This window comes from Oncorhynchus nerka, linkage group LG19 (assembly GCF_034236695.1).
Source record: "Oncorhynchus nerka isolate Pitt River linkage group LG19, Oner_Uvic_2.0, whole genome shotgun sequence".
NCBI lineage: Eukaryota > Metazoa > Chordata > Actinopteri > Salmoniformes > Salmonidae > Oncorhynchus > Oncorhynchus nerka.
The window spans coordinates 2,996,329-3,016,370 of NC_088414.1; the positions used below are offsets into that span (position 1 = coordinate 2,996,329).

The following is a 20,042-nucleotide window of genomic DNA, read 5'->3' on the forward strand; positions in this document are numbered from 1 at the left end:
GAAGGCTTGGGCGAGTTGCTGTGGGGGTGCAGTGCTGTTGACCGGTGTAGGAATAGCTAGGTGAAAAGCATGGCCAGCCATAGAAAAATGCTTATTGAAATTCTCAATTATAGTGGATTTATCAGTGGTGACAGTGTTTCCTATCTTCAGTGCAGTGGACAGCTGGGAGGAGGTGTTCTTATTCTCCATGGACTTTACAGTGTCCCAGAACTTTTTTGAGTTAGTGTTGCAGGAAGCAAATTTCTGCTTGAGAAAGCTAGCCTTGACTTTTCTAACTGCCTGTGTATAATGGTTTCTAGCTTCCCTGAACAGCTGCATATCACAGGGGCTGTTCGATGCTAATGCAGAACGCCATAGGATGTTGCAGCCCGTCTGGTGTTCAACCTTTCCAAGTTCTCTCACGTCACCCCGCTCCTCCGCTCTCTCCACTGGCTTCCAGTTGAAGCTCGCATCCGCTACAAGACCATGGTGCTTGCCTACGGAGCTGTGAGGGGAACGGCACCTCAGTACCTCCAGGCTCTGATCAGGCCCTACACCCAAACAAGGGCACTGCGTTCATCCACCTCTGGCCTGCTCGCCTCCCTACCACTGAGGAAGTACAGTTCCCGCTCAGCCCAGTCAAAACTGTTCGCTGCTCTGGCCCCCCAATGGTGGAACAAACTCCCTCACGACGCCAGGACAGCGGAGTCAATCACCACCTTCCGGAGACACCTGAAACCCCACCTCTTTAAGGAATACCTAGGATAGGATAAAGTAATCCTTCTCACCCCCCTTAAAAGACCTAGATGCACTATTGTAAAGTGGCTGTTCCACTGGATGTCATAAGGTGAACGCACCAATTTGTAAGTCGCTCTGGATAAGAGCGTCTGCTAAATGACTTAAATGTAATGTAATGTAATGATGTTTTTGTGTTTAAGGGCAGTCAGGTCTGGGGAGAACCAAAGGCTATATCTGTTCCTGGTTCTAAATTTCTTGAATGGGGCATGCTTATTTAAGATGGTTAGGAAGGCATTTAAAAAAAATAACCAGGCATCCACTACTGACGGGATGAGATCAATATCCTTCCAGGATACCCCGGCCATGTCGATTAGAAAGGCCTGCTCGCTGAAGTGTTTCAGGGAACGTTTGACAGTGATGAGTGGAGGTCGTTTGACCGCTGACCCATTACGGATGCAGGCAATGAGGCAGTGATCGCTGAGATCTTGGTTGAAGACAGCAGAGGTGTATTTAGAGGGCAAGTTGGTTAGGATGATATCTATGAGGGTGCCTGTGTTTTAAGGCTTTGGGGAGGTATCTGGTAGTTTCATTGATAAGTTGTGTGAGATTGAGGGCATCAAGCTTAGATTGTAGGATGGCTGGGGTGTTAAGCATGTTCCAGTTTAGGTCGCCTAGCAGCACGAGCTCTGAAGATAGATGGGGGGCAATCGGTTCACATATGGTGTCCAGAGCACAGCTGGGGGCAGAGGGTGGTCTATAGCAGGCGGCAACGGTGAGAGACTTGTTTTTAGAGAGGTGGATTTTTAAAAGTAGAAGTTCAAATTGTTTGGGTACAGAACTCTGCAGGCTATCTTTGCAGTAGATTGCAACACCGCCCCCTTTGGCAGTTCTATCTTGTCTGAAAATGTTGTAGTTTGAGATGAAAATTTCAGAATTTTTGGTGTTCTTCCTAAACCAGGATTCAGACACAGCTAGAACATCCGAGTTGGCAGAGTGTGCTAAAGTAGTGAATAAAACAAACTTAGGGAGTAGGCTTCTAATGTTAACATGCATGAAACCAAGGCTATTACGGTTACAGAAGTCATCAAAAGAGAGCGCCTGGGGAATAGGAGTGGAGCTAGGCACTGCAGGGCCTGGATTCACCTCTACATCGCCAGAGGAACAGAGGAGGAGTAGGATAAGGGTACGGCTAAAAGCAATAAGAATTGGTCGTCTAGAACGTCTGGAACAGAGAGTAAAAGAAGGTTTCTGGGGGGGATAAAATAGCTTCAAGGTATAATGTACAGACAAAGGTATGGTAGGATGTGAATACAGTGGAGGTAAACCTAGGTATTGAGTGATGATGAGAGAGATATTGTCTCTAGAAACATCATTGAAACCAGGAGATGTCATCGCATGTGTGGGTGGTGAAACTAATACAGTGGGGCAAAAAAAGTATTTAGTCAGCCACCAATTGTGCAAGTTCTCCCACTTAAAAAGATGAGAGGCCTGTAATTTTCTTCATAGGTACACTATGACAGACAACATGAGAAAAAAAATCCAGAAAATCACATTGTAGGATTTTTAATGAATTTATTTGCAAATTATGGTGGACAATAAGTATTGTCTTTTTAAGTGGGAGAACTTGCAGAATTGGTGGCTGACTAAATACTTTTTTGCCACACTGTAGGTTGGATAAGGTATAGTGAGCAGGACTAGAGGCTCTACAGTGAAATAAGCCAATAAACACTAACCAGAACAGCAATGGACAAGGCATATTGACATTAAGGAGAGGCATGCTTAGTAGAGTGATCAAAAGAGTCCAGTGAGTAGTGAGGTTGGTTGTGGTCACGGCGATTCAGACCGCTAGCCGGGCCATCGGTAGCAAGCTAGCATAGGATGGAGGTCTGTTTTTAGCCACCTCGTGCGTTTCCGTCGGTAGGATTAGTGGGGTTCCGTGTGGTAGAGGGGATCAATTCAAAAAGAGAAAAAATGTCCGATAGGTCTATTCAGATAGCAGCCGATAAGACAGCTAACGATAAGCGGATTGCAGATGGGCGTTCAGGTAACGTCGCGACTGAGGAGCCAGCCGGATAACTCCCTCGGGTAGATAACGTAGGTAGTCGTTGTGAAGGCTCGGTGGGGCTCCACGTTGGCAGTAAAACGGTTCAGGATAGGTGATTGTAGCCCAGGAGTGACTGATGGAACTCTTCAGCTGGCTAGCTCTGGAATAATTGATGTTTGCTCCGTAATCGACGTAAGCCGATAGTCACACGGATAGCAGCTAGCTAGCTGCGAGATCCAGGTAGAAATATCCAGAGTTAGTGGTTGAAATCCGGGGACATGGAGAGAAAAATAGGTCCGGTATGTTCCGAGCCGCGTCGTACAAAACTGGCGATAGATTTTCGAGCTAAAGGATAGCTGATGACTACAAACCGTGGTTAACTGAATACTAACGATTAGCCAGTAAAGAAGCTAACTAGCTTCTGGATTAGCTTCAGGCTAGCTTCTATGGAGGATTACAGATTTGAGGTAAATAATACTTTCTTTAAAAATATATATAAATTGGTGAGGCGGGTTGCAGGAGAGTGTTTTGAAGATGAGTTTATGGAAAATAAAAAAAATATATAAAAATGTATGCGAGGAAAGTTGTAAATATATATATATATATATATATATATACGGGACACGACAAGACGAGGACAAAAGACGTCTGACTGCTATGCCATCTTGGAGCAATCTGTTGTATTATTTCAGTTGTTATTCCTTATATGAAATTTGAATGGAAGACGTTTTTCTTTACAGACAATGGGCCAGAATTGCATCATGATTTTGTAACTGTGCAGAATTTTTTTATTTTTCCAAGGGATATCAAATATTTAAAAAATCATAGCAACAAAATAAACTTTGTTTAAATGATACCATGAAATATTCGTATTTACTTTAGTATTTTTCAACCTTTTCTCTATTCTTATTTTATTGCATTTGTAGGACTGAATCTGACCCATTCATCTCTGTAGTGTTTTAAATTGTGTCACTATTTCATTAACTGAAATATTGGGGATCTGATGGGAAAATACAGTTAGTCGATGCTGTAAAATGTGTCCTTTAATGCAATACGAATCTGGGGATGCAACGTCAATGTTACTATTACCAGCAGATGGCGGTATATGTTAAGATTTAAATCACAATTTGACATTACAGCGTGGAGATGACTTATTTTAGTGATTTCTCAGGACTACAAATAAACCTAGGTTGATGTTTTCACATAATAGTCATATGTTGAGAGTAGGTCTATAGACGAACGCAACCATTTTCTTACATCGTTTAAAATGTTTTAATTAGCCTAAAATGGTGATTGAGGTGTATTAATGAACAGAAAATGATATCACTCTTGATTGGATACAATAAATGGATTCTAATGTTTAAGATGTTTATATATGTAAAGACTGTATCAAGTCAGGTGACTTTATTAAACGTAATGCAAAGCGCAACCTACACGCTTCTCTAAGCCAAAGGCGGTGCTTAGCAGCTCTGTTTGGAAGAGAGGAGGGACCAGACCAGCCCACCCTGATTCAAAGTAAAGTATGAATGTCAGTTTAATTGGCCTGGGGAGATGTCCTGTTGTCTTCGTTGAACATGAGGTAAAACGATTTTGACATAATTTCACTGCCTTCGAGTTGGGCTTGTGTTGTGTATCACTTTGGTGAATTAATGTCGGCCTGTGGATGAAATGCGATTGTGTTTGCGTGTAGGGTTGACAAGAAATACTTGGTAGAATGTATGCAGAAGAGTCGAATTGGTAATGGGACCAACGAACTATCTTTCCTTGTTATTGTTGACCGATGCTGACTCCTGGAAATCACCGATTAGCAAATAAATGTGTGCATTAAATTGTTTGGGGGATGGTGTAGTTTATTGTAATTTCCAAATCCCATAACCAACACGGTTTAAAGAAAAGCTACATCTTTACAAAGCATGTATTCTGTGTAGGGTATGCCTTCAAAATCTTTTATTTCGAGTTGGCCAAATTGAATATCGTAATAAAGATTTATATTTATATTTAATGAAAGGCTTATAACCTATTTGAGATAAATTGGGGATAACATGTGAGATGTGTTTGTAATCATCTCCAACATATATGATCGTAATAAAGCACCTATTATTGTATTTTTTCCCCTGGTCCAGGTCCGAATCAACACGGGGTCATCAGAGATACTGAGCCAACAATAGCAAGGACTTCCAAGCTCCTGATTGAAAACGACATTTTTTACTTTGTTTCATTTCCTATCCTTTTTGTTGGTCAATCCCAAAGATTTAATTTAGGAATATTTCTGCTGCACAAACCTATCAATTATTGACATATTTCAGTTCACCAGTTCAACCATCTCAATGGCGTTTTTAATGAAAAAGAAGAAGTTCAAGTTTCAAATCCATTTTACATTGGAGGAACTCACAGCCGTGCCGTTTGTCAACGGGGTACTTTTCTGCAAGATCCGATTGTTGGATGGTGGGGACTTTGCCATCTCATCATCCAGGTAAAAACAATTATCATGTCAATGCATTTTTTTTTTACATGGGGTAGGGTAGGCTATTGCTAGCCTGGCTACCAGTCTGTTTTACATGACAATTCTGTAAGGGGTTTGCAAGAAAGCAGGAACAGGCTGGAACCCAGGCTAGGCTATTGCCTGAATGTCCTGAAAACTTGATTTGATCAATGTAGGTTGGCACAAGAGTTTTATCAATGTAGGCACAAGAAGGATTAGCCCTGAATGTCCTGATTAAAACTTGATTTGATCAATGTAGGCACACAAAGGATTAGCCTGAGTAGGCCTACACGATAGATGACAAGTGGAACACACAAGAGTTTTATCAATGTAGGCACACGAAGGATTAGCCTGAGTAGGCCTACACGATAGATGACAAGTGGAGCACACAAGAGTTTTATCAATGTAGGCACACGAAGGATTAGCCTGAGTAGGCCTACACGATAGATGACAAGTGGAGCACACCTATTAGGATTGTAAACAGAGGATTATTAGGTAGCTGTTATAAGCGAGGTCAGTTTTCTAAACATAATATATGTTTCTTCAAGAGGATAATAGGATCTTGCACTCTGTGAATTGGCTGCTTGGATCCCTGCCAAAAGTTGCAACAAATGTAATAACAATTTTATATTTAGGTTTTGTGCATTATATTATATATTATATTTATATTTGTTGCTTTTTGCAGATGTGTCACTCTGCCTGTTTAAAAAAAAAAAAAACTTTTCTGTGTGCAGACACCAAATAATAATTCTAGCAGTTTGTTTAATGGAATGATATAGGGATATCTCCATTTTATCCTTTTTTGGCAACAATGATTTTCCAAGACATTGATGTATATGTGCATTTATGTTTAAGTAGGCCTATTTTGTGTTTGTATTGCGTCAAATTGCTTGCTGTGATTGTGTGTGAGTGCTCCTATCGTTTCCCTGTCACACTCAGCGCTCGAAGTTGGCAGACCGTGGTGGTGGCAGTGACCTTTCCAAGCAATTCTTTCCCTAATAAATAGTTTTGAGTTAAATATCAAATGTGGACTGACAAGGTGGAAACAAGTGCTTTTGTAGACAGTTATCCTTCACAGGCTTGGTTCATTTCAATTAATTGCATTCCTACACTCATCTTATACCATCTGGGAGTCTCCATTTGTAATTGTGTGTTTATATCTCAGCATGGGGGATATGTTCAGGCATGGGGGAAATCCATGGATGCCTCTAGTACTCCAAAGCAAAACAGTCCTTCTCATAACAGTTGTAATCCTCCTAGAGCTGTATGTCCGCCAGACAGGGTGGTTAATCGATCTATAGTAGCGGTCTGTTAAGTAGTGCCCCGTCCCACCGTCTACCAAAAATGATCAGCAGCAATCCCCCCACCAGTGTGTAGCATCCCCTGTATTTACTCTAACGTAACCCCTTTACTATATTCCTGCACTTGTCCACTTACTCTAACCCTTCACATTAACACAGGTCTAGGTCTATTTACACTAGGCTACAGCCCTAGTTCTCTGCTACAGTTGTTTTTCTCCTTCCCCCTCTCATCACGTTTTGGGTAATGATCTCATCCACTGTCTCCCAGGAATTACTGTCTTTGATTAAGACACCAGGGTCTAGTTAGCCTGCAGAGAGAGGGAGGGAGATCTGTCAGGGTATTATGCAGATTTATACAACGGGTGGGTCTAATCCTGAATGCTGATTGGTTAAAACTGCATTCCAGCTGGTGTCTATTCCACAAGTTACCACCGGCTATGGCGTTAAAATGCATATATACTCTGTTCCATCTGACTGCGCAATCCACTGTCTCACCAGCCCAGCCAGGCAATTTATAAACTTGGTCTCCACTATAAAAAGCATCTAGAAATGATCTCACATTTAGACGAACATTTAGTTTTCAACAGCAGAGATTTGTATAAACCTTACTGTCTGTCTGTCTGTCTGTCTGTCTGTCTGTCTGTCTGTCTGTCTGTCTGTCTGTCTGTCTGTCTGTCTGTCTGTCTGTCTGTCTGTCTGTCTGTCCGACATTTGCAACATTGTTTCAATATTCAAATTCGATTTTCAGTTGTCTCATAGTGATGAACACATCATTTTTACTGATATATACAAAGAAATGTCATTCGAAAAAAGGTCAAACGAAACGAAGTACAGCTAGTTTGCAGTCTCTCCAGCTTCTGTTTGGAGGGATTGTGTTAGCTGTGTTTTTGGCTAGCTCCTCTGAACAACAGTATCCGGAAGAGTGAGCACATTTTCTATGCCAGGCTAAATCACGCCTCATTAGCTCATCGTTATGGATGCATTGAAATAAATGTCACTAGAAAACAGCTTAAACAAAATGCAAATGCTGCTACTTTGTTTTTATTCTGGCTGCTCTGTTTGACGTGACTGTAAATGAGCCATAGTTGGCTGGGTGGGCATTTGCCTTGCTTAATGGAGAGAACTCTGTCGTCAAAGCACTTCATTTAATATTGTCAGGGTGTAGGGTTTGATATAGTGGATTAGATAAATGTTTAGATTCTACAGTGCTGGCCAACATTATTGTCATCCCCAGGGACTATGTTATAAGGGTTGTTGTTACATCCGTCATTCTCGTCCATATGTTGCTTGTATGAAAGGGCCTGAATTGAAAAAGAGACATTGATTTGTGTCTCAACTCTGGAAGAGACTGAGTTGGCAACTTTGACGAGACATTGCTGTAATGTCGACAAGTCAACGCTGAATCAAAAGACCCTGACCTAACGTTGCTCCTCTTGGATTGTCAGCTTTGCAAACCAACCAACCAGATTCCTAGTTTGGGTGCAAACTGTAAATATGTCAAAGCACCTAACCACCACGTACATATACAGTAGATACATAAGTCAAAGTATGATGTATCAGTAGTTGTAGAAGTCTTGGTGTCATTATTGACATCCTTGACTCTATGGACTCTGCAAAGTAAAACAAAGGATTTGTAGACAATAGTAACGAAGGTCAGGTGGACTCTGAGACAGCTGTTTCACCGTATGCCACTACTACCGACCTAGTTTGTGTAGCGCAGTGGTTCCCAACCTTTTTTCTTACTGTACCACCAACTGAATTTTGCTCTACCAAGAGAACCCCAGAAGTTCCCCCTCGTGTGCATTTTCCCAGTAAGCCTATTGTTTCATGGGTCTTCTCAAGTACCCCCTGTGGATAGGTCAAGTAACCCCAGGCGTCCTACTGGTTGGGAACCACTGGTTTAGCCTAACCTGTTAATCTCTCTGACACACAGACATATGTCCATTGGCTGTCCTGTTGTAGCCCAGTGTGGTGGCTGGGGTTTTGAATACGGACATAATGCGAATAACAGTTACAATAGAGAACTGCATTGTCCTCTGAAAGAGGAGCACACCGTCTTGTCTGGTCTATCTGTTTTGTAGTTTGAATACTGGGGTGGTCAGTGACCAGAGCTTTATAGACCTATCATGCGTATGCAGCAGGCATGGTTTAACACAGCCATGCGTATTCCTTGTGTGCACACAGGAACTTGGAACTCAAACACACTTCTCAAATTTGGTTGTTTATCATGGGTATAGCTGTACATGTTTATATCCTCCAATGCAGAGGTGTTGTCAATGACTGAATGTGTGTTGTGCATGTGGCCCACTGAACCATCTGATTAAGTGTGTGTATTTGAAAAGATTTGAAGGTGGAAAATATGACAGTATGATCCACAGAGGTGTTTTTCTCAAATAATGCAAGTCTTTTTATTATTTAACTAGGCAAGTCACTTAAGAACAAATGTATTTTCAATGACTGCCTAGGAACAGTGGGTTAACTGCCTTGTTCAGGGGCAGAACGACATATTTGTACCTTGTCAGCTCGGGTATTCGATCTAGCAACCTTTTTGTTACTGGCCCAACGCTCTAACCACTAGGCTACCTGCCGCCCATGGCTTGTATTGCAATTTCTATCTTGAGCCTGTTGCTTTTAATAGTCTGCCATGTTCTTGAGTCAGTGTCTATTTCAATTTATTTGTCTGCTTCAATGGCTTTTTCCAGAACTGTGTGTGTGTGAGCAAGACAGTGGGCACTGCTGTTTGTCAAGTCCCGTGGTAGAATTGGCCCAATCTCCTTGTACCAGGCACTGGCAGTCCCATTGTACCCTGAGTCAATCCTTGGTCTCAACAATTGTGTGTGTGTGTGTGTGTGTGTGTGTGTGTGTGTGTATCGTATGAGTTATGAATGTTCCAGAGCATTGCCAGTCTGTATTCAGAGACAGAGATGAGGGATAGCGACAAGTGTGGAGGGAGAAATAGAGAGCGAGAAATAATGAGATGGGAAAACTGATACTGCAGACACTGACAGACAGGTTTTTGTTTTCCAAGTCACTGCTCTCTTTCTCTTGTTCTCTGGCTCTCACAACAGTACAGTCTATAGAAGGAAGACACTAGCTCAGTGTAATTTGTTATGTGTTTTAACTAAAGCCAAATGCTTTTGTGAATATAATGTGTATCTTATGCTGAAACTACACTGCAAACATTGCCTGTGTACCTTTTGATTCACATAATAACACAACATGATGCCCCTGTCTGTTTCTCCTATGCATAGTGCATACATGATGCTTGGTGGTGCATCAGTAGCCAATCCAGCACAGTGTCAATGGATTGAATTCAGCCTAAAGTTACTGAGTAGGACAGGGCATCTGGATATGAAGGAAACTTGTCTGAAATGTTATTTCTCTTCTATGGGCAGAGTGGAGGGACTGATTTGAACTTAAAACTGTTGTAATTCATCTTTTCATTGTGAATGATTGTCTCAAGTGTTCCGCTCGACTGTTCCCAGATTCCATATAATGAGGGTATCATGGCGCCAATCATCAAATTCAGAAAGCAAAACAAACTACAATACCCGCTGGCTGGCGCCTTCATTAATGTTTTGAGGGTGGCTGAAAACCACTGGAGTGGCAGGCGAGGGGTGTTACAGTATTTAGCATTGGGGGAGTTAATGTTAGCCCCTGGCCCTGCTGTTATGGCACACCTTGTTCCCAACATTTACTGTGCCAAGGTCACCGCACTCTGTGTCACCCTTTAGCTGGCTCTCTCACGCTGTTCCTTTGGGAAGGGCTCTCTCCTGCTGTTCCTTTGGGAAGGGCTCTCTCACGCTGTTCCTTTGGGAAGGGCTCTCTCACGCTGTTCCTTTGGGAAGGGCTCTCTCACGCTGTTCCTTTGGGAAGGGCTCTCTCACGCTGTTCCTTTGGGAAGGGCTCTCTCCTGCTGTTCCTTTGGGAAGGGCTCTCTCCTGCTGTTCCTTTGGGAACGGCTCTCTCCTGCTGTTCCTTTGGGAACGGCTCTCTCCTGCTGTTCCTTTGGGAACGGCTCTCTCCTGCTGTTCCTTTGGGAACGGCTCTCTCCTGCTGTTCCTTTGGGAAGGGCTCTCTCCTGCTGTTCCTTTGGGAAGGGCTCTCTCCTGCTGTTCCTTTGGGAAGGGCTCTCTCCTGCTGTTCCTTTGGGAAGGGCTCTCTCCTGCTGTTCCTTTGGGAAGGGCTCTCTCCTGCTGTTCCTTTGGGAAGGGCTCTCTCCTGCTGTTCCTTTGGGAAGGGCTCTCTCCTGCTGTTCCTTTGGGAAGGGCTCTCTCCTGCTGTTCCTTTGGGAAGGGCTCTCTCACGCTTTGTTTACTTACATTATTATTACGTTGTTGTAAAAAGTTGAAAGTTGTAAGAAGTTTGTGCACAAGGGGAAACAATGACCTGTTATTTGTTTTGGAGTTGGTGGTGTTTGTTGTTCACCCGGCGTGCTTGGTGATATGTTTGGGTCAACGGGGATAAGTTACCATGGAGACACCTGTGCATTGTCAGTGTCACTCCCACCGGGCTGAAATCTCCTCTACCTCCCTCCCTTTCTTTCTTGTTCTTTGCCCTCTCTGCGTGTTTTGTCTTTCTTTTTCTCTCTGACCCCTTTCCTCCACTCTCACAGGAAATATGTTTCCGCTGAATACTTTTTTCCAGCTTGAGTGAAAAGAAATGATCCAAATCTGTGTTTCTTAGATTTTCCCTTGTCATTTAACTGGCATCCATCCAAGAAAGAATAGTTCATATTGTGTTAAATTAACACTACCTGTCAAAAGTTTTGGATTCAAGGGTTTTTCTTTCTTTTTTTACTATTTTCTATATTGTAGAATAATAGTGGAGACATTCTGTCGTGTAAATGATGTAGAATTGTATGAAATTCGTTCATAAAGGGCAACAAAACATTTTATTTTTATTCCTTATTTTTGGGGGGGATGTAAAAGACTGTAAAAACACCAGCAAATCAACTCCAAGTGTTTTTAATTTTGGAACTCTGTCCCAAAGTAGTCCCATGGATAATAGAGAGATATACTGTATGTGATCATATACAAATGTTTGAAATGATTATGTTTTGGTCAAATATTAGTTATGTTTGGGCTTGTTGTAGTCTTGAAGTTATTTGTAATTATGTTCCGGTCCGCTGACCATCCGCTCAAGAAAAAATCATCCCACGGCTGAATCTAGTTGATGATCCATGCACTACGCTAATGCCATTAAAGATGCACACAATGCTTTATTAGAAAAGGTCGTATCTCTCCTCTTCCTCCCTCTCCATGCCACTTTCCACACAGACCAAGCCCCACACCCTGTCACTCATCACTTGCGTTCAGTCTGCATGGTCAATGCAGCGTAACAAGATGTAGATGTCAACAACGCTGCTTTTCTTCTTCGTGTAAATCCACAAAATGGGCCTCAGGATCTCAGTTTACCATAACCCCACCGCCACCACGGTGCACTCTGTTCACAACGTTGACATCAGCAAACTGCTCACCAACATGACGCCATACACGTGGTCTGCGGTTGTGAGGCTGTGTTGGACGTACTGCCAAATTCTCTAAAACAACGTTGGAGGCGGCTCATGGTAGAGAACTGAACAACCAATTATCTGGCAACAGCTCTGGTGAACATTCCTGCAGTCAGCATGCCAATTGCAAAACTCAAAACTTGAGACATCTGTGGCATTGTGTTGACAAAACTGCACATTTTAGAGTGGCCTTTTATTGTCCCCAGCACAAGGTGCACCTGTTAATTATTATGCTGTTAATTATTATGCTATTTAATTAGCTTCTTGATATGCCACACCTGTCAGGTGGATGGATTACCTTGGCAAATCTAAACAAATTTGTGTGCAACATTTGAGAGAAATAAACCATTTGTACTTATGGAACATTTCTGGGATCTTTTATTTCAGCTCATGAAACATGGGACCAACCCTTTACATGTTGCGTTTATATTTTTGTTCAGTGTACATAAGACATTGGCTCGAATATAGGTTGTGCCTTCAGATTACAAAACCCTAAACCCCGGCCTGGTCTGTTTGGTCTGTGTCGCAAGTTGAAACTGTGTTTTAACAGCCTGATACCAGTGATGGTGTAGGCTTACATCAGCATGTTGTTTGTGCAACAGTATCTTCTAAAGAAAAGATTCCTTGATTCCAACAGTTCACCCAAGTGTTTTGATCTAAATCGCAAGTGACATCGCAATTTCAATATTTGCTTAAAAACTACTACTTCAAGGTCTCAGGGCAAGTGACGTCACCGATTGAAACACTATTTAGCACGCACCGCTAACTAAGCTAGCCGTTTCACATCCGTTACACACACACACACACACACACTGATATTGCTCATGGAGAGACAGATTGTCCTGATTGCCCCTCAAGAGCTAGCATGGCTACGGGGAAGATGGGATAAGGGGATAAGTGGAAAGTGGGATGAGAACAGGGGGAGAGTAGAGGAGGGGATATTTACATCAGCTCTGAAGGGGATCTAAGGGAGGAGGCAATGCATCGCATTTTCTTCATCTGACAACAATCGTTGGTACAACTACACACACACACACACACAATGTTTTCAGTTCAGTGGTGTAGTGTAGTAAATTCTCTGAATTATCTCTACTGACCAGTGTTGTTCAATACCTTATTGATCAGTCTTGAGTCTTGTGGTCCTTTGAGAGACACATTATTGTGTCTTTCACTTTTCTGATGCTCAGTCACTAATGCACAAACATAATGATTGGCCTTAGACTTTTGATTCCAGTGATCCTCTGGAAACAGTTTTTCTGGGTGTGAACTAGTGCTGGGAATGGCCAGGGACCTCCGATACAATATTATCACGATACTTAGGTGCCGATACAATATGTATTGCGATTCTCACAATTCTAATGGTATCGCGATTCGATACTGTGATTTTATTGCGGTTTGATGTTCCCAACATATTGCACAACATATGTCTGCTGGAGAGGGACAAGAAAGCTCATTACATGGAAATAAATGTTCTAGGAACATTCTCCAACTGGTTTGACATTGACATGTTCTAGGAACATTCTCCAACTGGTTTGACATTGACATGTTCTAGGAACATTCTCCAACTGGTTTGACATTGACATGTTCTAGGAACATTCTCCAACTGGTTTGACATGTTCTCAATTAGTTCAGAGAACTTTAAGAAACAACTTTCAAGCTGTGGGAACTTTAATACGTCAGCATAAAGGAATGTTCTCAAATTGTTCCAGGAACATTACAGGTTTCCTCCTGGTTCTATTTAAAGTGATGTTCTCAGCTCCGAGAACATTAAGAAACAATGTTCTTCTTGTAGGAATTTCAGTACTTCAGCATAACTAACGTTCCCTACAGGTTTCCTCCTGGTTCTATTTAAAGTGATGTTCTCAGCTCCGAGAATGTTAAGAAACAATGTTCTTCTGTGGGAATTACAGTACTTCAGCATGAAGTTTTCTGCAGGTTTCCTCGTGATTTTATTTAAGTCATGTTCTCAGAACATTAAGACACTTTCCAAAGAAACCACAACAAAACATTGGTAATGTTCAAAGTAGAGGTCAACCGATTAATCAGACGATTAAAAAATTTTAAAAAAAGTATTTATTTGTAATAATGACAATTACAACAATACTGAATTAACATTTATTTTAACTTAATATAATACATCAATAAAATCAATTTAGCCTCAAGTAAATAATGAAACATGTTCAATTTGATTTAAATAATGCAAAAGTGTTGGAGAAGAAAGTAAAAGTGCAATATGTGCTATGTAAAATATGTGCCATGTAAGAAAGCTAACGTTTCAGTTCCTTGCTCAGAACATGAGAACATATGAAAGCTGGTGGTTCCTTTTAACATGAGTCTTCAATATTCCCAGGTAAGAAGTTTTAGGTTGTAGTTATTATAGGAATTATAGGACTATTTCCCTCTATACCATTTGTATTTCATTAACCTTTGACTATTGGATGTTCTTATAGGCACTTTAGTATTGCCAGTGTAACAGTATAGCTTCCGTCCCTCTCCTCGCTCCTCCCTGGGCTCAAACCAGTAACACAACGACAATTAGCGCGCGCTAACTAGCCAGCCATTTCACTTCGGTTACACCAACCTCATCTTGGGAGTTGATAGGCTTGAAGTCATAAACAGCCAGCCATTTCACTTCGGTTACACCAACCTCATCTTGGGAGTTGATAGGCTTGAAGTCATAAACAGCGCAATGCTTGATGCACAATGAAGAGCTGCTGGCAAAACACACGAAAGTGCTGTTTGAATGAATGTTTAAGCGCCTGCTTCTGCCTACCACCGCTTAGTCAGATACTTGTATGCTCAGTCAGATTATATGCAACGCAGGACACGCTAGATAATATCTAGTAATATCATCAACCATGTGTAGTTAACTAGTGATTATGATTGATTGTTTTTTATAAGATAAGTTTAATGCTAGCTAGCAACTTTCCTTGGCTTACTGCATTCGCATAACAGGCAGCCTCCTTGTGGAGTGCAGCGAGAAAGAGGCAGGTCGTTATTGCGTTGGACTAGTTAAGGTTGCAAGATTGGATCCCCCGAGCTGACAAGGTGAAAATCTGAAAAAATATTAGCTGAGTCATCATGGCTTCTCCCTGTCTGTTCTGTTGTTTAGGGACTTCTCAGGTTCTGAGGTATTGGAGGTTCCCTTTTGTCTCCCAGCTACTCTGCCTCAGCCCTCATTCCTCCTCAGAGTTATTGCCCCTTCCAGAAACTACCCCTACCCTCTCCCCCTGAGGAACTTCCTGTATGTCTGAAAGGGATAGGACTAGGGGCTTGAAACCCAAAAACCTACACCCAGGAACTTCAGCCTAGAAGTCAGACCAACAACTAGGTCTGGTTACTAATCAATTTGGTATTACAGTAGATTGCCTGTGGCTAAGCTAGGTGGAAAGTTTTCTGTAGTGCTTATACCTAAAAAGTCTTTAGGTTTTTAGGGAAAAGGAATTAGGTGTTGTTACTGGACAGGGCCTTTGTTTGCGCCGTGCTGCGCTTCACTCAATCACGGTTCGGTTCAAAGGTCAGAGGTGAAGGGGTGAGGTGGTCAACCAGCACCACTGTCCAGTCGGTGTCCCGTTGCACTAGGAAGGTGGGAATGTCAACATGTGGGAATGTCCAGTCTCTGTGTGTGGGAATGTGCACTGTTTGTGTTTTTTTGTGTCTGTCGTTATGATGACTTGGAGAATTCCACAAGGCTGGCCTCGTTCTTCCCCTCGACTGCTCTGTTATCCCTCTCCCTGTCTACTCCTTTCTCTTGACTGCATAAACACACACTCCCATTCACTTAGGAAGTGCCAAGCTATCAGCGCTCTGTCGGCACCACTCTTTTTTTTTTTACATTCAGCCTACTGAAGCTACACTGAAGGTATTTACCCACTGGGAACAAACTGGTTAAATCAACATTGTTTCAACGTAATTTGACAACGTATTGTGATGTGGAATCTATGTGGAAAATACATTGGATTAGAAAAAATGTATCAACGTACAAAAAAAATGTTTTGAGGGTGAAATCTCAACCACGGGATTATGTCATCATGGTAACCAATTTTCAACATAGACAAACCGTTTAAAATACGTTGAATTTGTACCTTGAAACAATGTCAGATCTTCAATGTAATATGTAAAAAAAAGGCTGGTCAGCACCTCCTACTGGAGAGTTGATCTATCTACAGCACCTCCTACTGGAGAGTTGATCTATGTACAGCACCTCCTACTGGAGAGTTGATCTATCTACAGCACCTCCTACTGGAGAGTTGATCTATCTACAGCACCTCCTACTGGAGAGTTGATCTATCTACAGCTATCCCTTTGGTCTCCCATCCAGGGTTCTAACCAAGCCAGCTTTGATATTTGCCACTGCCTCTTACCAATGTGCTATTGCGAGAATTATTTTTGAGAAATCTCCACTTAATAGATGAATTCCCAATGGGCACAAACATCAACGTCTAGTTCTGATTTTCATTTGGTTGAGTTGTCAACTAATGTGAATTCAACAAAACAATTCAACATGTCATTGGATTTAGGTTAAAATTGCAATGACAAAAAAAATACAAAATTGCCATACGTTGATGACTTTTTGCAAATACAATTATCCACATTGATTCAATGTCATCACATAGATTATTTTGTTGTTAAAATGACATGGAAACAACGTTGATTCAACCAGTTTTTTTCCCAGTGGGCTGTTGCTATTGAAGTCATTCCAAATGGTAGGTTTAACAGAGCAAATTAAATGGAACCATACTTTATCAATGATGCAATTTAGGCCTAAATCACATTTGGGAAGTCATGGACAGCTATGGTTTAAATTCATCCCAGGATTCAACTAAACATAGACAATGCAAATGGAATCTATAAGTTAATAAAACACATGGTGGACTCACATCTCCATCAAAATGAAAGAATATGACTAAATCAATCAAACTGTAATTTAAAGTGCATTTAAAGTTTGATTTGATTTTGTCCTATTCTTTTAACTTCGTTTTTTTTGGTTGAAATGGAGATGTGAATTCAAACATATAAATGATGAATTTGTTGACAAACTGTAATTAAAGCCACACTCAGTGGCACAGATGGAACCATCCAAGCAGAAGAAGCAGCCTCCTTCAAATGTTGATATTTGGTTCCGTTGACAACCAAACACAATTCAAATTCACTTTTGTAGTACAGTAAATAGCCTATTAACCTTTTTCATGTGTGAGTTCCAAATATCTCTAACGATCGCCCCAGCGTGAGTTTTTTACATGTGATTGTTACGCAACGGGACAGTTAACCCGCGGTGCCCTCAAACCGAGACACATGCTGCCTGCTAATTATCTATAGGCTATATTTCAACTTGGCAATTTGAAATGATTTTCTAACAACATTTTGAAATTAGATGTGTTCCACCTCCTCATTAATTCACATAGAAGTTGCCCATTTCAGTGTTGCGGACAATTTATGTTAGAGGCTTACAAACGTCTCTCTTCAATGAGAGCCCAAGCACCTCCCCAGTGTTTCCCGAGATCAAGTATGCAGCCATTTGTGCAGTCTAGCACAAACTTTTCCCCCTTGGCACATTTTCTGGCTGGTGCTCGCATTGCCTTCATTGTTGTTTTGCTTACAAATAATAACTGTGGACATGTGTGATTTCCAATCAAAGTAAGTGCCTTATTTTCTGTATATCGCATTGTCATTTCTACTGTAGCATACAGTATGTATGTATGGAGCATAATGTATTTGCTGTTTTATTCACATTTTCAAGTATTTGTGACAAATCATGTATTCTGATACTTGTATAGATTGTAATGGACACATACTGTATGATGTGTGTAAAATATATTTTTTAAAGGTTGTACTGATTATGATGCGCTAATGCTAAGCTATTTTCCAGTGTGTGGTGCCATATGTTTGTTGACATTATAACAATGCATTCTGGGTGTCACGTAAACATCTGTCAGATCAAAGATGTTATAACAAAACGAGGTGAGGGATGGTTCACTCATCTTTCGAGTAAACTTACGGAAGTGAATGATGGTTGATGACACACCCCCTTCAACAAGCATACCGCAAACAGACCAAACTCATCTTGTCTCCTCTTCTTATCTTTGGTTGACCCCCCCAAAAAAAAAAACATGGCGGCATGCACAAACTACCCATCGTCTGCTTTTTGAAGAAAAAAATACTCAATTATTCAGATCAATGGTGATGTGATAAATTGTAAATAGTTTTTTCTTTTAGCTAATTCATATGTGGTTCCTGTCAGAGGAGAGTTAGCTAAATATGACCGCTTGTGTAATGTCAGTCTTTCCTCAGTTAGCGCTAGGAGTAATGTAGCCTGCATTTCCCGTTTTGGATGATTTGTTATGCTGTCACCACTGTCTGAACATTGCATCCAAAAATAAACTGGTCATATTCAGGACATAATGTTGTAAGGACTGTGTTTGTGCAAAATGTTTCTGTGAAAAAGCTGTGGCCAGATCAAACACTGACTGTTGTGTCAATCAACACTGGATGTTCTAAATAAGCGTTCTAATCACACCAGTTTGAGCGTACGCTGCAGGGACCACTACAATGATCACACCAGTTTGAGCGTACGCTGCAGGGACCACTACAATGATCACACCCGTGTGTTGGTATGCTGCAGGGACCACTACAATGATCACACCCGTGTGTTGGTATGCTGCAGGGACCACTACAATGATCACATTAGGAGAGGGCCTAGAACAGAGTTGTTGGCATGCTGCAGGGACCACTACAATGATCACACCAGTTTGAGCGTACGCTGCAGGGACCACTAGAACAATGATCACACTTTTCCGTGTGTTGGTATGCTGCAGGGACCACTACAATGATCACACCCGTGTGTTGGTATGCTGCAGGGACCACTACAATGATCACACAGGTTTGACTTATCGGATGTCGTCGCTTTTTCAAAATGGTTGGCCAAGTCATCTGCAAGACAGGAGAGGGAGGAGAAGGTTGCGAGCTTCCTAGGGTTTCATGGCTTTGAAAATGTAGAGAGGGGAGAAGGAGCTCAGGTCCGCAGTTTTCCGGGTGTGTTGGTATGCTGCAGGGACCACTACAATGATCACACCCGTGTGTTGGTATGCTGCAGGGACCACTACAATGATCACACCAGTTTGAGCGTACGCTGCAGGGACCACTACAATGATCACACCCGTGTGTTGGTATGCTGCAGGGACCACTACAATGATCACAGCATGGAATTCCGTGTGTTGGTATGCTGCAGGGACCACTACAATGATCACACCCGTGTGTTGGTATGCTGCAGGGACCACTACAATGATCACACCCGTGTGTTGGTATGCTGCAGGGACCACTACAATGATCACACCAGTTTGAGCGTACGCTGCAGGGACCACTACAATGATCACACCCGTGTGTTGGTATGCTGCAGGGACCACTACAATGATCACACCCGTGTGTTGGTATGCTGCAGGGACCACTACAATGATCACACCCGTGTGTTGGTATGCTGCAGGGACCACTACAATGATCACACCCGTGTGTTGGTATGCGTTAAAGAGTTAACTTGTTAACAAATTATATGTTGGATTCCTGGCTCCATCTCAACCAATAATAAAAGATAAAGAATAGGATTAAGCCAGTGGCTCAGATGGAACTATCCAAGTAGTAGATACATCACCTATAAATGTTGATATTTGATTGTTGCGTTGTCAACCAAACACAATTCAATATTACTTTTGTGATACAGTAAATAGCCTAAAGTTAGGGCTATCTTACAAACTAATGTAACAGTATTTATTCAACTTTAAAATCAACGACACATCCATGGTCACATTTTGAGGGTACTGTAAACAGTAAATTGTCTTCTTATCTAATCATAGAAAGCAGGTTCATGTTCAAAGGGGCACGACAACGCCTTTTCCCCCTCAGGAGACTGAAAAGATTTGGGTCCCCAGATCCTTCTACAGCTGCACCATCAAGAGCATCCTGACCGGTTGCATCACCGCCTGGTATGGCAAC

At 41.8% G+C, this 20,042-nt stretch overlaps 1 protein-coding gene across 1 annotated transcript in view; it reads left to right on the top strand.

Annotated features, from left to right (window-relative positions):
* The first annotated feature begins 4,284 nt into the window (after positions 1-4,284).
* LOC115147100 (early estrogen-induced gene 1 protein-like) overlaps positions 4,285-20,042 on the top strand; it is a 61,517-nt gene continuing 45,759 nt past the window's right edge. The window contains exons 1-2 of the mRNA XM_029689105.2: positions 4,285-4,340; positions 4,885-5,234. Of these exons, the coding sequence (XP_029544965.2) occupies positions 5,089-5,234 (146 nt within the window). The 5' untranslated portion in view covers positions 4,285-4,340; positions 4,885-5,088. The remainder of the gene's footprint in view (positions 4,341-4,884; positions 5,235-20,042) is intronic.